Source organism: Heliangelus exortis, chromosome 4, assembly GCF_036169615.1.
Source record: "Heliangelus exortis chromosome 4, bHelExo1.hap1, whole genome shotgun sequence".
Classification (NCBI taxonomy): domain Eukaryota; kingdom Metazoa; phylum Chordata; class Aves; order Apodiformes; family Trochilidae; genus Heliangelus; species Heliangelus exortis.
The window spans coordinates 2,910,030-2,926,033 of record NC_092425.1 but is presented as its reverse complement, the minus strand read 5'-3'; the positions used below and the strand labels follow the sequence as shown (position 1 = coordinate 2,926,033).

At 40.6% G+C, this 16,004-nt stretch overlaps 1 protein-coding gene and 1 long non-coding RNA gene across 5 annotated transcripts in view; one reads left to right on the top strand and one right to left on the bottom strand.

The window, feature by feature from the left end:
* DKK2 (dickkopf WNT signaling pathway inhibitor 2) overlaps positions 1–5,615 on the top strand; it is a 125,055-nt gene extending 119,440 nt beyond the window's left edge. For all 4 annotated transcript variants that reach the window (XM_071742641.1, XM_071742642.1, XM_071742639.1 and 1 more), the window contains 3 exons: positions 153–303; positions 821–970; positions 1,478–5,615. In XM_071742641.1, coding sequence (XP_071598742.1) covers positions 153–303; positions 821–970; positions 1,478–1,728 — 552 coding nt within the window. In that variant the 3' untranslated portion in view covers positions 1,729–5,615. The remainder of the gene's footprint in view (positions 1–152; positions 304–820; positions 971–1,477) is intronic.
* Positions 5,616–12,620: 7,005 nt separating this feature from the next.
* Positions 12,621–16,004, bottom strand: part of LOC139795697 (uncharacterized) — a 96,254-nt gene continuing 92,870 nt past the window's right edge. Inside the window, exons 4-5 of the long non-coding RNA XR_011725653.1 lie at positions 15,030–15,274; positions 12,621–12,668 (exon numbers count right to left, since the gene is read on the bottom strand). This is a non-coding gene — a long non-coding RNA (uncharacterized lncRNA). The remainder of the gene's footprint in view (positions 12,669–15,029; positions 15,275–16,004) is intronic.

Sequence of the window (16,004 nt, the reverse complement as noted above, 5' to 3'; positions counted from 1 at the left end):
GATTGCTGTATGGATGCAATACCTGCATCTCTGGGTCCCAGTGAGTGGTGTCTCAACTGGCAGTCCCCTTCCTTTGTGTGTGTGTGTGTGATTGTTTTTAGCTCCCTGTACAAACTGGATGCTTCACTCTAAACCTTCCTTTTCCCCACCAGGTCTATCCTTGTACGAATGACAAGGAATGTGAAGTTGGGAGGTACTGCCACAGCCCTCACCAAGCAACATCTGCCTGCACGGTGTGCCGGAGGAAGAAGAAGCGTTGCCATAGAGACGGGATGTGCTGCCCCGGGAACCGCTGCAACAACGGTACCAGCTCGCTTCTTGCCTCTCCCCCTAAAACACAGCATTTGGGGAGCACCCCTTTTCTGAACCAAAAAGACCTTATTTTCTCCTTCATTCCACCTTTTTGTTCTTTAGTAGTATTTCTGTGTTTAAGGCTTGTGTACTACCACACTTTTTTTTCCCATTTTTGAGGTGGGGAAACCCCAAAATCACAGCACTGCATTCAGCATGGTTTGATTCACTGGGAAACTGCACAGAATACATATTTCTTAAAGCAAAAAAATGGTTTTCCAGTATCTCAAGAAAGCTGGTGAGGGACTCTTCAGGATCTCAGGTGGTGGTATGACTAGGGGGAGCAGATTAAATCTAGAGGTAGATGGATTCATTTTAGGAAAAGGTTTTTCACCATGAGGGTGTTGAGACACTGGCACAGGTTGCCCAGGGAGATGGTCAAAGTCCCATCCCTGGAAGTGTTCAAGGCCAGGCTGGATGAGGCTTTTCTGCTTGTTCCAATCTATAAATGATTCTCTTTTCCTTGCAGGTATTTGCATACCAGTAACTGAAAGCATCCTTACACCTCACATCCCTGCTCTGGAAGGGCCACGCAACAGGAAGAACGGTCATTATGCCAGCAAGGATTTGGGATGGCAGAACCTCGGGAGGCCACGCTCCAAGCTGTCACACATAAAAGGTAAGATCACGTGTGCACTGCACTGCTTTGTTCCTTTATGTTGTGAGCCATGTTACTGCTGTTAGGATACAGCAATGCAGGCCAGGAATAGGCAGTAATGTCACAGGAGTGAATTTTATCTCAAGACTTCACAGCGTGACTCAAAATGATGTAACGTCAGCCAGCAGCTCCTGTGACTGAAAGAGCATCTGCTTTTTTCTCTGTACCAGAGGTGGGTGACAACCCACTTTTTCAGTTTTGCAAAAGGGAACATCCACTTCTTGTAAGAGTTGTGTAATTAAGCAGCTGTAATTCAGCCTACAGTCCTGTGGCTGAATTTCTCCACAGTAAGTCCTGTTATTAGTATTAATTAACCCCTTGAACCTTTCTTGTGTTTGTAGCCCTCAAATAGATGGAAATATCATCCCTCCTTTCCCTCTGAGCTTCCTTTAGCATCAGCCTGCGCTGCATCTGTACTTTCACATTTTGCCATGAAGTAAAAAATAATATTTTGGTTGCTCTTTTTAGGACATGAAGGTGATCCCTGCCTGAGGTCATCAGACTGTATTGAGGGACACTGCTGTGCTCGCCATTTCTGGACCAAAATTTGCAAGCCCGTGTTGCACCAGGGAGAGGTGTGCACCAAACAGCGTAAGAAAGGCTCCCACGGGTTGGAGATATTCCAAAGATGTGACTGTGCCAAAGGGCTGTCCTGCAAAGTATGGAAAGATGCAACTTCCTCTTCTAAATCCAGACTTCACGTGTGCCAGAAAATCTGAAGGAGGATTGGGAAGCTAGGACTGAGTGACTGTGGCTTTATGTATTTAATGCATCGTGGCACGGTGGGAAATGAGGACTGCAAATGAAAGTGGAATGGCTACAGTAACAGTTAGGGTAGGAGTAGAGGTGACACCAAAAGCATTTCTTTTTTGAGCTGGTGGTAAACACGAGTGCAGCTGGGGTTCTCTCCTACTGTGCAGCAGCTCTTCTGTAAATAACTTCTACAGCGTGTGGGAAATGCTACTATGCAAACAAGCACCATGGAAATTAATGTCACTTCCCTTGCTGTGTTGTCTTGTGATGTTTCAGAAGTCCAGTGTTAGAGCTACAGTGGGTTTCCAGCGTGGTAATGACTGCTAGAGAAATTGTATACGTTTTACTCCTATAGGAAGCAGTGCATGCCCGGAGGACTCATCTCTCAACACATTATTGCAGGTGTGAGAAATGGAAATGAAGTTACTGTGAGTGTCCACACACGCCCTTGTCATCCAGGGCTGATGCTTCAGAAAGCAAGCACTCCTGCAGGACAAGAGTGCTGTGTGTTTTGCAGGCCCTCGTGAAAGAGGTAAAAAAATTGCCATCTCACAGTTTCAAGAGAGCAGCAGTTTCTCTAAGAGGAGGCATTTAAAGAGAGTTTTGTTTCCTACACATAGGTAAATTGAAATGCTTTATGTAGTTCAGTGTCATAGTATGGCTCTTAATCGCTTGTATTTGCCTCAGTTTACTGCTAGTATACATTGGGTTGAACAGATGAAGCAAATATGTGCATGCTGACTCCACAGTTATATACAGGCAGTTGCTCATTAGTCCTAAATATACTTACTTTGCCTAAGAGTATTTGCATTACAGAAGTTTCCAAAACAAACAGCAAAGTGTGGAAGTGCCCAACATGAAGAGCTACGGAGCTGTGACACCGTTGCTGTTATAACCCGTGATGTGGACACGTGTTGAGGTGCTCAGAGCATACTGCTACAAACTCAGATTTGTACATTTTATTAGCAGCAATGGGCTACAGACAGCACCCTGCAGAAATAGAATGGATTTGTTTCTTAAAGGCAGCAAAGAAAAAGGGAGCTGGCTCGAGAGCACCTTCTCTGCCACAGGAAAGGATGTGGGAAGCTGGTACAACCCCAAATGGCTTGTTAAACATCATGAGATGCCACAGCACAGCAGCCTGCAGCACGCATCCAGCCTGAACCTGATGTCCATTCAAGCTGGAATGTTCTGCCAGGAATGACAGAAGTACATGGACTGTGGAAACAGCTGGCAACACCACATTGGTTGTTTACTGGTCTGAAAAAACAAAAGGTAGTCTCTGTCCCTTGACTTATTCCCCAGGTCTTTTCAAACTTTTTTCATTTTACGTACGTGCAAGTATTCCTCTGTGTAGACATTGGTAAAGAGACTGACATTTCTTTAAAGAAGTCTGATTCTATAATTGACTTACTGCTAGGTTGTAATTACCCATTTATAATGACCCATTTTCATCTTTTGTAATAACAAGAGGCTTTTTTTTTTTCTGTTCAGTCACTTCTGAACAATGTGGCTACACCTGTATGTAGTTTAACTCTGAAGACCATGTCACCCATACCTAAGACTTTTTACACTGCCATGTCTCTAGCAGTGTTTGTTTCAAAGCTACAGCTTACCTGTACCTCCTGACTCAGAGTTCCTAATTGGAACACAGACCTCAGCTACATCACCTTTAACATAAGATTAATAAGTATTTTTGTAAGACTATAAATAAGAATAGAATTTCACACGCCTTTTTCCCTACTGGAGTTAAGTTTTTATTGACCTAGAGGAGACTTCTAGGTCACAGGGTCTTGAGTTTTTTTCATGGTGACACTCAGAGTTTTATCTTGCAGTCCTGTCGTTGTAACTCTGCTTTTTTTCAGAGTTTTTCCAGTGTAACTGAAACAGGAATAAGGCTCAGAAATACCATCATTTCAAGGTAATAAAAAAAATACAAGAACCAGTTTGGCAAGTGCTGTTTACACTGACACATCACACACTCAGCAGAGGAACTCACTCTGTTGCTCTCAATCTGATTACAAATTAAAGAAAATGGTACCCAGCTTGAGCACAGGGGCTGCAGAAGTGAGCTCTCTCTCACCAGTTTTTAGCTCTTCTTACCATTGGCCTACCCCTACTTTTCCTCTTGCAAAACATAGTTATTTAGGATAATTTATTTACAGGAAATGTTTAATGAGATGTATTTTCTTATAGAGATATTTCTTACACAAAGCTTTGTAGCAGAATATATTTGCAGCCTGTTGTCTTTAATGTAGAAAAATGTATAATAAGATTAAATATATGAAACGTCCTTTCCCATCCCTCCCCAGATATTTTACCCAAATTCTTTTCCTTACCTGCTGCTTAAGAAAAGTAGATCTTTCTGGAAAGATATGCAAATCTATTGGAAAAAAAAAAAAAAACAAAAAAACCACAACATATATTTTAGCTGTACAAGAAAAAGGTCTCTTATTGTACTTGTGTCTCAGAGCACTGTCTGGGCTGAGGTTTGGTAAAACACATGAAGGCAATTTTAAAATGTGTCATTTCTACAAGACAGGTTTAAGTCATAATTATTTGTGTGCTTCTCTCGGGCCAGTTTTACACGTAAGCATTCAGAAATAACTTTTGAAAATATTTCAAAATTATTTGAAATAATTTTCAATTATTGAGCATGCAGGATGCTGAATAAACCAGGTTAAATAGGAAAGGTGCCCAGAGACTTTCCCTGGATAGTGATCCACACCACAGAGACTCCAGGTGGGTGAAGCTGGTGCTCATGGTATTTTACTGTAGGTTACAGCATCCAAATGCAAGATCTGTAATTAGCAATTCTGAAACATTAGCTAACAGCCTTCAGCTCTCATGACATGAAGCATGACATGGAACAGTCCATATGACATGAATGAAAATGTTGCTACCAAACCAACTAAGTTCTTGATCCCAGGAAAACTCCTGCAGAGCTCAAGAAATATTGCAAAATAATAGCTGTGGTTATTGAGCAATGGTCTCAGTATCCCTGTTACTTGTTTCTGGTAACCCTTTGCTCAAACAGATGGGTGCTGGAATGGCCTCCAGGTTGCACTCATGTTTGTACAAAATGAAAAGGCTTTGCTACTGTTATTTGCAATATTTGGTGGGCAGGCCTTTGAAAATTCCAACTCTTCTAACAGCGGCATAAAGCAACTTGTGAGCATCTTGAGAGCCCACTGAGTTCAGCAGAGCTTGAGGCTGCCAAAGCCTCCAAAGATTTAATCTGGGAACAAAAACAATAGGCACAGGCAGTTTGCTGCCCACCACAAACACTGAGCAACAGAGCTGAGCCAAAGGGCATTATGCAGAATTTCAAAAAAATTAAGTTTGATTGCTTAGAAACCATTCAGTTAATATTTGGGGGCAATATACATAAAAGAACAGCTAAATTTAGGGACAATTGCTGTCACTCACTCTGTCACTCATCAAGGGAACAGAGGGTGACTGTAACAGCTCAGAGATCTGCTGTCATGACACAAGTACTGAAGAGCTGATTGCTAAACAATTCAAATACTCTTCCTCTTAGCCTAGGGCAGCCTCAGCAATGCAACATCTCTTTGGAAATACTTATTAACTTTTCTAAAAAAATAAATGTATTTCTACTCTGTAACAGCATATATTTGATTTACAGTATAAATGTGGGTGTCTACCTATTACTGTACTATTTGCCTTATGTTTTTTTGCGACCCATAGTATTTATGATTTTAAACATTTTTTTAATGAAAGCAATTAAAATATCTTTATGTGCTTACCTGTATAAAAACAATTTCAACAGCATGCATCCAGCTCCTGACACCTAAGCCACAATTTACTGGAATTAAAGCCATCTTCTGCATAATCTGATTTTCCTGCTCGTTGCCTCCACAGCAGCAAAAAAAAAAATTAATAACCAAGCACCATGAATTCTCTTGAACCTGAGACATTCCTCAGCTGTTCATTGTCACCAGCCCTCTGGGCCTCTTTCTTTAGAGCCTGGCACCATCACCACCAGTAGGAAAGGTAACTCCTATCAAAGCAAATTTTTAATTTTTCCTTCTAGGAAATTAATTTATAAAATAGACACCCTGGAGGTCAAAAGCAGCAGAAAGTCATATAGCAGATACTCTAAGCCAAGGCTTTTAGGACTTTCGGTATCTATGTTCTAACTTTCAAAAACTTCATTGCTAAGGGAGTTATGCAGACACTAAGACTGCATTTACAAAAAAACAAACCTCTTAGGATTGTCAGTAGAGTGTTCAGAAAATAACTTCCCACAGTGGGGGAGGGGGACAATACCAATTACCCCCCCAAAACCACCTCATCTGTAGTTCCTAACAAAGGGAACATAGTATTTGGGGTTGGTTTTTTTTTTTGGCACTAGGCACAATTTCCCTCCACACAAAGCCATCATTAATTTTCTTTTTGTGTCCCATTCATAATAAAGTTATGCTTTCTTACCTAGCCCACCTGGCTGATGTCTGGCATCTTTCTGATGCTGCACTGGGCAGAAGTGAAGAGGTCTGTGCTCCCTCTTTTAAATCACAAGTTTTCACTGTGGTAAACAGTGAAAGTGCCTCATTAGCTAACACAGTTTTTAATGTGCCCACCACTACCCACAGAGTGCTGCCAGATTAGCACAGATCATTCTTACCTTTATGTTTTCTCTTCAACTCTACATGACTGTTGTCAGTTGCTGAAATGTGGCAAATGTCTTCTGCAGCCCTCTCTGACCTTGCTGCCCAGACAGCTTTTTACAGACCTGCAAAAGACAGTGATGCAGGAGGTAAGGAGAAAGCACAGAGAATGTGGGGAGGGTGGACTGGAGAAAACCATCCAGAAGCTTGAAAAGGTGAGGAGGGGGTGAGGAACACAACATCAAAGCTTCATTAGATGCTATTGCAAAACCCATGAATGTTTCTCCTGTTGTACCAAGAATGGGAAGAAGGGCAAATGTGCCCTGTTCCTGAGCTGTGTCCCCACAGCTCTGACCCAAAGGAGGGAGAGAGGCCTGGCTGAGTGGTGCTGGTCCCTCCAAAGCTGCAGTGTTGCACCTGCATCCCCCTGGCAGCACCATTCTGCTCACCACAGGGCTCTGTGTATCCGAATCCCACCAATTCCAGAGGCTTGGGATTTGTCACCAACCCTCAGACACATTATTCAGGCAACAGTGCCCGTGCCCAGGGATCCAACTGGAAGACTGCAGAGAAGCAAGCAAGAGACAAAAGGAGGAGACTGCTGCTGCACTGCAGAACTCCAGCTGGTCCCAGAGTTGTTATTTTGACCACCACTGATGGGACTGACCCTGATGGATATACAGCATTGGAGAGACCTCACTGAAAACTTGTTTATTCTGGCAGCTCCCTGTTTTTTTTGGAATTGCTTATTGTTATAGCTTGACTGTCAATTACTTATTTACAAATGTCTGGTACCAATAAACTCTCTGTTTTTTACAGTACTGGATTGCAGCTGGATTTAGAAGTGGTTTGCTGCATGCCAGTTTCCTGAAGCAGAGGAAATTATCTTTTAAAATAAATTAACAATTTAAGAAGCACAGGCTGCTTCTTTTTGCCTTCCATTTTTTTTTTTTCTTTTTAGAAAAAAAGCTATTTTGAAAAAGAGGAGAAAACATAATTAACACAAAAAGACTTCCTGACACAAATCTTAGCCTTAAGAGTCCTTGGCAAAACTTATACTGTAAATCTCCAAATCCATTGTCAAAGCTGGCCAAAGAGTAGTCAACAAGTTAGAAATTTATACCTGTGTAAATGTGTGTATTCCTGTCTTCTATTCCTTATAAGCTGCTCTTTATTTCTGAGAGAATGCTATTAATCCATATTCACTCAGTAGGCTTGCACACTTTTTAAAAATCAACTATTAATCAAACTTTCAATAGTTCAGCACAACTGTAAGCACAGGGCTCAAAGATACTGTGTATTAATGTACTTAATGACAGCAATTTTTAATTGAGGTATATATATACATATAAAATATATATGTATATATAAATATATTTTACATATATATATGTATATAGATACATATAGAGTAAGAAATGACATGGTTCTGGAAGAGATTTCCCAGGAATTCAGAATGCATCACATTAATGAATGATTCTGCCCAATGCTTTAGAAAAATCCCTGCTAAAATTAATTGGGCATCATAATAATTTTGTCACTATCCGAGCAGTTCTGGATATTGCAGCAATACTTCAAAACAACAGAAGATAAAAGAAAATTATGATGTATGTTCTCTCATAGAACTCTTCAGGGTCAAATAATGTTTAACTCTTCCATTAAGATAAGTTCAGCTTTTTTTCATTAAATTTGCAGCTCAAAAGGTTCAGATACTTCAGAGCAGAATCTAGAATTCTTTATGCTCATCCAGAAACCAATTTTCAAATATTTTTGAGATACCCTTAGAGAAAGCTCTTGCAGAAATGCAGGCTTATGCAAAATTGCAATTATACACCATGTACCATTTGCAGAGTCTGTACATTTGCAAAGATAAATAAAGCGTGGACATTTTCTACCAAAATTTAATGCTGAAGACTGAATGCTGCCTGTGACAGAGGGCAATCATTTGTCACGTGTATTGTTCAGAGATCATCCTAATTATTCCAGCTAAAAAATTAAAAAAGGCTTCAGTACAACTCTCAGCTGAATGCTGGACTGACATTGAGACTGTAAAATACTGAATACTTTTCAGCATTTCCAGCAACAGAATTTCACTCTTGGCTGTGTTTGGATAATTACTACTTGAAAACAAGTGGCAGTTTCCATCATTCTGCCATAAATCAGAGTTCATCTCCAAATAATTTCTGTATTGAGGGTCACTGTCATCATTGGTAAAACACTGCTGAATAAGTGAAGAGGAAGACACTCCTAAGAAGAAATCCAGCTTTGTATGCAAATATTTTTAAAAGGATGGGATTATTTGAGTTGCATCTTACCTTTAGTAGGCTTGGCTTCCCTGGAGTTGTTTTCACCATCTGAACAAAAAGGTTCATTTGCACATGACCAAACACGTGTTTAATAATCTTCTTGCCTGGCACAGAGTAATTTTACACGTCCTAGAAGCAAAAAAAGAAAGTAAGTTCTCATCCAAGAGGTTTTTTTATTTTTCTATTTTTTTAATAGGCTACTAGAATTTGCAGACTCTTTCAGGAATACTCCATGCTCAACTGTCCAATTGCAGAATTTCAATCAAACTGCATGAAATGTAGGAGAAAGCAAAACTGAACAGTTGTTTCTAATATGTACTGAACATTAACAGATCAAGTGGACAAATTGTCAAAGAAACATGGGTTGCATTTCACAACGAGTTGAAATAAATATTAAAATTCCTCTGTACAGTCTAAGTATTTCCTGAAAATCCTCTCTGCAGCATAAACACTTGGAGTATATAGATCCTAATTTACCAGTGATCCAATAAGCAGAAAATCCTGCAGAAGGCAATGGCAGCAGATGAACTGCAGCATTTTGCTAACATTATTTAATACCTTTGTGCCACTGTATGGCACAGGTCACTTTTCCTCAAAAATTAAAGCAAACCTGTAAGACAGTCACTGGAAAATAAAGAGAGAAAGGGAAAGAATTCAGAAATCAGCAGGAGGAACAGCACAGGAATGGAAAACAGTTGCAGGAGAGAGATTCATAAAGGAGAATGAGTAGGATTAGTTTAAAAAGGATTTAGAAAGGATGTTACTGTGAAGATTAAGTGCTATAAAATAAGGAAAAGTTGATAGAAGGTGATTTGATGCAATAATTTAAAATTCTTCTCATCAGAAAGAAACATTAGGTCATCTGAGGATTCCTGTGCACAATAAAATCTGTATTTTGCCCACTTAGCCCTCACAGTCATGAACATTTTCCTAAAGCACAACTTGTACATAATGTCAAACAAAGTCATCTCAATTTGAAGTCACACAGAGAGGAGGTGGCTTGTTCCATATTTAAATACACCTCGGCTCATCCCCATTTGTTGTTATTTGGATTTATTTATTTTTTTTTTTCTGCCAGATGAAGGAGACATTTAGTATCTACCAAAACCTCTTTTCTACACTGAAAACTGATCACATTTCAATCCTCTTAACAATCTTTTTACCATGAAAAATTCCCTGAAAGCACTCGTTACCTTATAGCAGAGCCAGAGGAAGGCAAGAGAAGTTTTTTGCCAGCTGTACTGGGGCCATCTGAGGTTTTTGCATCAAGGGAAACTGCTGAGACTGTTTGGGATTTTGGGACAGGTACAGCAACTGCTAAAGAGATCAGCTGCTAAATGCCCATTTCAGCTTTGCTGACATTTACATCAGCACCTGCCAGAGCCCCTCGCACAAATGCCAGAGTTTACAGCCCATAAGAAGTAGAACTAGTGGGAAAACTGGTGAAATTTAAAAATTATTTTAAATATTATTTTAATATTAATTGTTACTGTTTCCTTTCATTGCTTCCATTCGTAGCCAGAAAGCATTTTTGGTCATGGATTTCTCTATTTGGTCAGTTCTAGATAAAAATACATTTTCTACTAACAAAGGGTTCCTTATCATTCATTATCTACTAACAAAGGGTTCATATATGCCTCTTTTTCTTTTTTTTTTTTTTTTTTTTTTTTTTTTTTTTTTTTTTGCAAAAAACAGTACTGTGGCCTTGGTACTTCAAAAACTCTCAGATCATAGCAACAAGTGCAGCCCACAGCCCTCCCTGCCTAAGCTCCCATCACATAAATAGGTTACAGTTCTCAGGAGAGCAAAACTGGCAAATTGGAAATGGAGTGTGACTTTCCTTCTGTTCTGTACAGAGGTCAGAAAACACATTATCTCTTGAAACAGTAGTCTGGAGTATCTCTGGGAACTCGAAGTTTACCATCTTTTAAAAGTTGCTATTTTTAGTACTTAAAAAATGTACAGGTACTTACCAAGTGATTGAGACAAAGAGGAGACCTGGCCCAGGGTTCCTTTCAGCTGGTTTTACCTGTCAAAAGGTTAAATGTCAGGACAAAATTATTCACTGATACAAGAGACTCTGAGAAAATAATTCACTCCCTCATCTTGGATCCTGCTCCTGTAGATGACTCTCTCCTGCTTGCTCTGTTTTTCCACTGAATAAAGACAGAGCTTTGACACAGTTCACACCAGACCCATCATTTTCAGATGGATAAGGACATAGGAAATTAATTGTATCCTTCATGTACAGGAAGGAGGGGGTTAAGCAGGAAGGGAAAAGCTCACATACTGCCTAAGATCAATATTTGAAGATTTAGAACCAAAGGAAGCAATCAGGACACCCACCAGCACCTTTGACTGCAGCTGAACCAGCATGGCCCTAATGTTTTATGCATTTCCTTGCCTTGTCTGCAGCCATCTCTCTGTCCTTGGAAGTCTAAAAATTATTGGTGTGGGGACTCACTTTTAGTTCTGTTCTTACAGAATTTATTTTGTTTCTGTATTCAGAAAAAATATACTTGATATACTGCTATATATATATTCTATTTGCTATAATACACACTCTAAATATAATACACATATTACATTTGATAGAAGTATTCTGTTTATTTTGCTTCTATATTCACTTGGGACAAGAGCATCCTAGTTCACATCTAAAGGTCAATTATCTTTACTGCTTTTATTACCATATATAACTGGAAACTCAAACATCAGATGGGGCTATTCTGCTCACAGTTCCTAAAGCCCAACAAAAACACATCCTCACACGACAATACTTTGAAGCTTGGGGTCCATGAAACCTCCGTGTTCAGAGAACTTATGCTAGGAACAAAAAAACTGTTTCCTGGAAAAATATTAGGAGTGTGCAAACCCAAAAAGAGGCTAGAAAAAAACCCCAGTGTTCTAGGTAGAACTGCTGCTTCTGTGGCTGTACATTTCCATCTGCCACAAACACACTTTGAAGTGTGTCTTGCCATCCCACTTGGCATCATGCTAACTGGAGTAACCTTACTATCTGCTGCTCCCATCCCATGAAAAATATGGGAGATATATATAGTGAGATTACAAACAAAGTGAGCAAAGTGGTGATTTAAATTCAATTTCCCAGATAGGTGAGGCAAACAAGCAGTAGATGGACCTTCCAGTTAATCTTTTTTTTTTTTTTTTTTTAAATAAATGATGCATGACAGTCATATGCTAAACTCATTTATCAATCTTATTTATTTATCTATTGCCTGGAAAATGAAGCAACCTAAGCCTAGGCTGATGGAAGGGAGACTTTGGGGCTGTGAATTAATAACAGAGGGAGTGAGGACAGGTGCAGGCTTTGGCCAGCCAAGGAGGTGGAGGAGTTGATGGTGAGAAAGGTCTAGACAAGACCATTAATTAGGAATAAGGAAAGAACAGGGCACTTTTTCAAGCCAGTTTTAAAATCCATGACCTCTCACCTGAAGCACCCTGGTCCAAGTCCAGCCACGCCCAAGGGGACTCCAGCTTCTCCTGATGATGTGATGGTAAAAAGCTCTGCACACATGGTGGTTGGTGGTTTTGGACCTCTTCCCAGAGAAGCAGAGTTCCCAGCTCAGCTCAGCTTTGGTCCAACTGGCAATCCTCATTTTGCTATAAAGAGGCCCGAGGTGGAAATAAGCTGTGGAGGCAGATTCTTTATTTTCTCCTGACAGGTGCCTCTCTGCGTGGCCACGCGAGTTTGGCTGCAGACATCATCCTGAGATGCACCCCACTGAGCCAAGTGACACATCTGGGACACTGCCTGGCCCACAGGGAGAGGTCTCCTTGGGAAAGGAGGAAGAGGTCACGTGCAGCTGTGTTTTTATAAAACCCCCTGAGCATGGTGCAGCCCGGATGGAAAGGTGGGGGGGTGGTTTCACTCGTAGCCAGCACAAAGCAGCCCTCCAGGAGACAATGATGGATACACTGAGTGCTGCAGTCCAGCAGAGCTCTTCATTTCTCCTGGGGAGAGAGAAGAGCAAGCACATGCCACGTTTAGGAGAGGTTATGGATCTGCACCTCCCTGCTCAGACACAGGGACAAGTCTGACAGACCCATAGGGGTGGGGTTCTGCATGGGACCTGCTGACCATGGCACCCATTTGATGCTCTGCACACCAGGCTGATTGGTTTCTTTGCTAAGAGCCACTAACTACCAACTCAGGGAAAGGAAATAGGCAAAAATAGGCTTTGTGATACAGGAACTCATTACACTATATGAAATATAAGGAGATCTAAAGGAAAGCAATACTTACCACCCATAAATTAAGTGACCACTGCAAAGCTGTTGACCATAAACTGGTGCCAGTCTATTAAAAGGTGACTTGGAGATGAAAAAAAATTCCTATACGACTGTCATGCTTTTTTTTTTTTTTTTTTTTTTCCTTAGAGAACTTCCCCCTTTCTTCTCTCCCTTCTTCCTAACACTAACAGTTTTCCCTTTACTAGCCAAGCCCTTACAAGCAGGGAAGTCTCATTGAAACATCACATCACATTTCCCTGAAGGGGCAAGATTTCTGATCAGGATAAGTTCTCCTGCATGGCCCTGTGCAGCAGTGACCAAGGTGCCTGCACCAGGGAGTCCCAGTGCAGCCCCATCCCTCAGACACTGTGCCTTCCCCAAGCCATGACCAAAACATGCAGGAAACCCTCTCATGCCAGATGCCTCCACCCACCTCCTCAGTCTTCTGGTTCCTTGACCTGCCCTTCCCTGGATGGTCTCTTTTACCCTCCTTTTACCCCCTGCTTGGTACCTGCAATAGATGCAGATCCTCTGGGTTTGATGCTCTTTGTCAGGTTTCAAGTTTCAGTGCTTCCCTTGCTTTTCACCCCCTATGGGTTGAGCAGGGGTTCCCTGGTGGGGCCCAGGCTCTAGATGCCTGTTTAATTTCTATCCTCAACATTTCAAAACCATTAGTCAGGGGCTGGATTGTGGCCATCAGAATGCAAGGATTCTAAGGTAAACAGTAACTCCTGTGTTTTCTTCACCCCCTACATCTGGAAGACAAATAACGAGTCCCACAGGGCACTGTTTAGTCTCATCCCATATTAATTATAGGTGCAATGATAAGCTAATAGCTGCTTCCTGGCTGTTAGGTGGAGCCCAGAGAGGAACCACAAATTCTGCAATCCCCTGCAATGGGAGGATGGCAGAACTTCATGCACTTCTCCATATTCTGAACTCTGCAATTAGCAATCCTGGCCATTGTACTCTAATGAGCTACCTGTGACTCTCTCACCTGCAAGCCAAATACTTGACCCAGACCAACCCACTGTCAGTGCAAGCTTCTATGAGTAAAAACCCATTAAATCCCCAGGAGGTCACTGCCTTTTGCTGCATTACTACAAATACACATCTATGCTATTTAGTGGCCCAACTACTAAACACATCTGCAAGAACCCTGCCTTCAGCTCATCACTGCTAATTGATTCAGGCTCCCCTCTTCCTCATCTTAGGCAATCTCAGGTTGCTTCTCCCTTGAGAGAGAAAATACTTTGTTTACTGCCTCCCAATCTGTGGGAAGGAAAGAAGACAAGGACACCTTTGTAGAAGACAGAGACAGCCAGAGAAAACTTGAAGAAAATCAGCAGCGTTCCTGTCAGTCTCAGCCTTGAGACCCTGAGGTCTATTGGTCTGCTTAAATTTTCTTTTGGCAGCAGCAGTTTCCTAAGGTGTCCTCATATTCTCAGATCATTGATTGTATCACTTCACTTTAATACATGCAAATCATAACGTTTCCCTTCATTTTAACTTCTCCCTTTCCTTACTGTCATTAAATTTCATTGCAGATCTGCTTTTTGTCCTGTATTGTGCTCACTTTTAGACCATATGAATTACATACAAAATGCTGTAGTTCAATAAACTGTGTTAAATTATAGACCACTCAAACTGGATAATTTTTAACAACTATCTAACAAAATTTTAAGCTCTTTTGTATTCGTATCTCTGAATTGCATCAATTTTGGGACAGTTTTCTAAGTCAGCTCAGCTCTCACTTGTTTCTACTGTTTATTCAGTATACATCTAAATATAAATGTATCTGGAATAAATAACAATATTTAAGTATTATTATTATGTGTATGACTTTATTGGTTTTATTGGTTTATTAGTAATAAAGCATTTTTAATATGCTTTTACCTCTTTCTATAACAAAATTAATAACAATGCCTGTAAAGCATCCTGACAATGCCTGTAAGTTTACCCAATATGTATCTTTTTTTAGCTTTGCTTCCTTCTTTTTGTTTACACTTCTCTGTGTTGCACCACCCCAAAATCTGTAGGCTGTAGGCATATCATACTTTCACTGGTGTGTTTTTGTCTCACCTTGTTAACAGGGATGAAATGTCTTCTTCCTTTTTCTCATGATTTTTGGGTCCTTGTTCCTGAGCTTGTTTTGGTTTGTCAGATCACCTCCCTTGATGCTGTCTCTGCTTCTGCTGATGCAGCCCAGGACATGGTTGGCTTTCTGGACTTCATGAGCACTCATTGATGGCTCGTGTTGATCTTCTGCTCCACCATCACCCTCGAGCCCTTCTCCTCAGGACTGATACTAACTCCAAAACTTAGTTCTGTAAAGAAAGACAGAAAGAGAAGTTAGAGATGGTCCTGGTCCTGGATCCAGTTGGGCCAGCATACTGGTGGTGGAAAAAAACCCCGCAGAAGCCCACCATCACTCATGATTCAACACTGGGGGTTGCTTTTATGGAAAATCAAAGAAAAAAAAATAAAAGGAATAGAGAATCACAGAATCACTCTGGTTGGAAAAATCTGTTAAGGTCACCAAGCCCAATAATTAACTTAATTCAACCAAGTCCAAAGCTAAACCATATTCCTAAGAACCACACCTACTTGTTTGTCCTTTAAAAATTTTAAGGTGGATTCAGCCACCACACTGAGCAGCCTATTCCAGTGTTTACTTACCCTTTCAGTGAAGAAGCTTCTTCTAATATCTAATCTAATGTAACTACATATGAAAGTAAAAATGCAACTATATATTCATATATAACATATATAACATACATAGAATTCCACTAAGGTGCAGGATTCAAGACATAAGACACTGAAATCTAAACTAATGTCAAATTTTACTCACTAGATAAATAAGCAAAAGCTCCAAAGAGCCACATCACCACTGACGAGAAGAGTTTTGCTCAGAAAACTTAGCACAAAAGATTGTTTCAAGGAGAGATTTGAATGACACTAAGAGAGCTCCTTGGTACTTGACAAATTGAAAGTGATAGTAATCCTGTGGGAAGGCACAGTAGAGATGTTAAGTTATGAAAGAGAGAAGGCAAATCA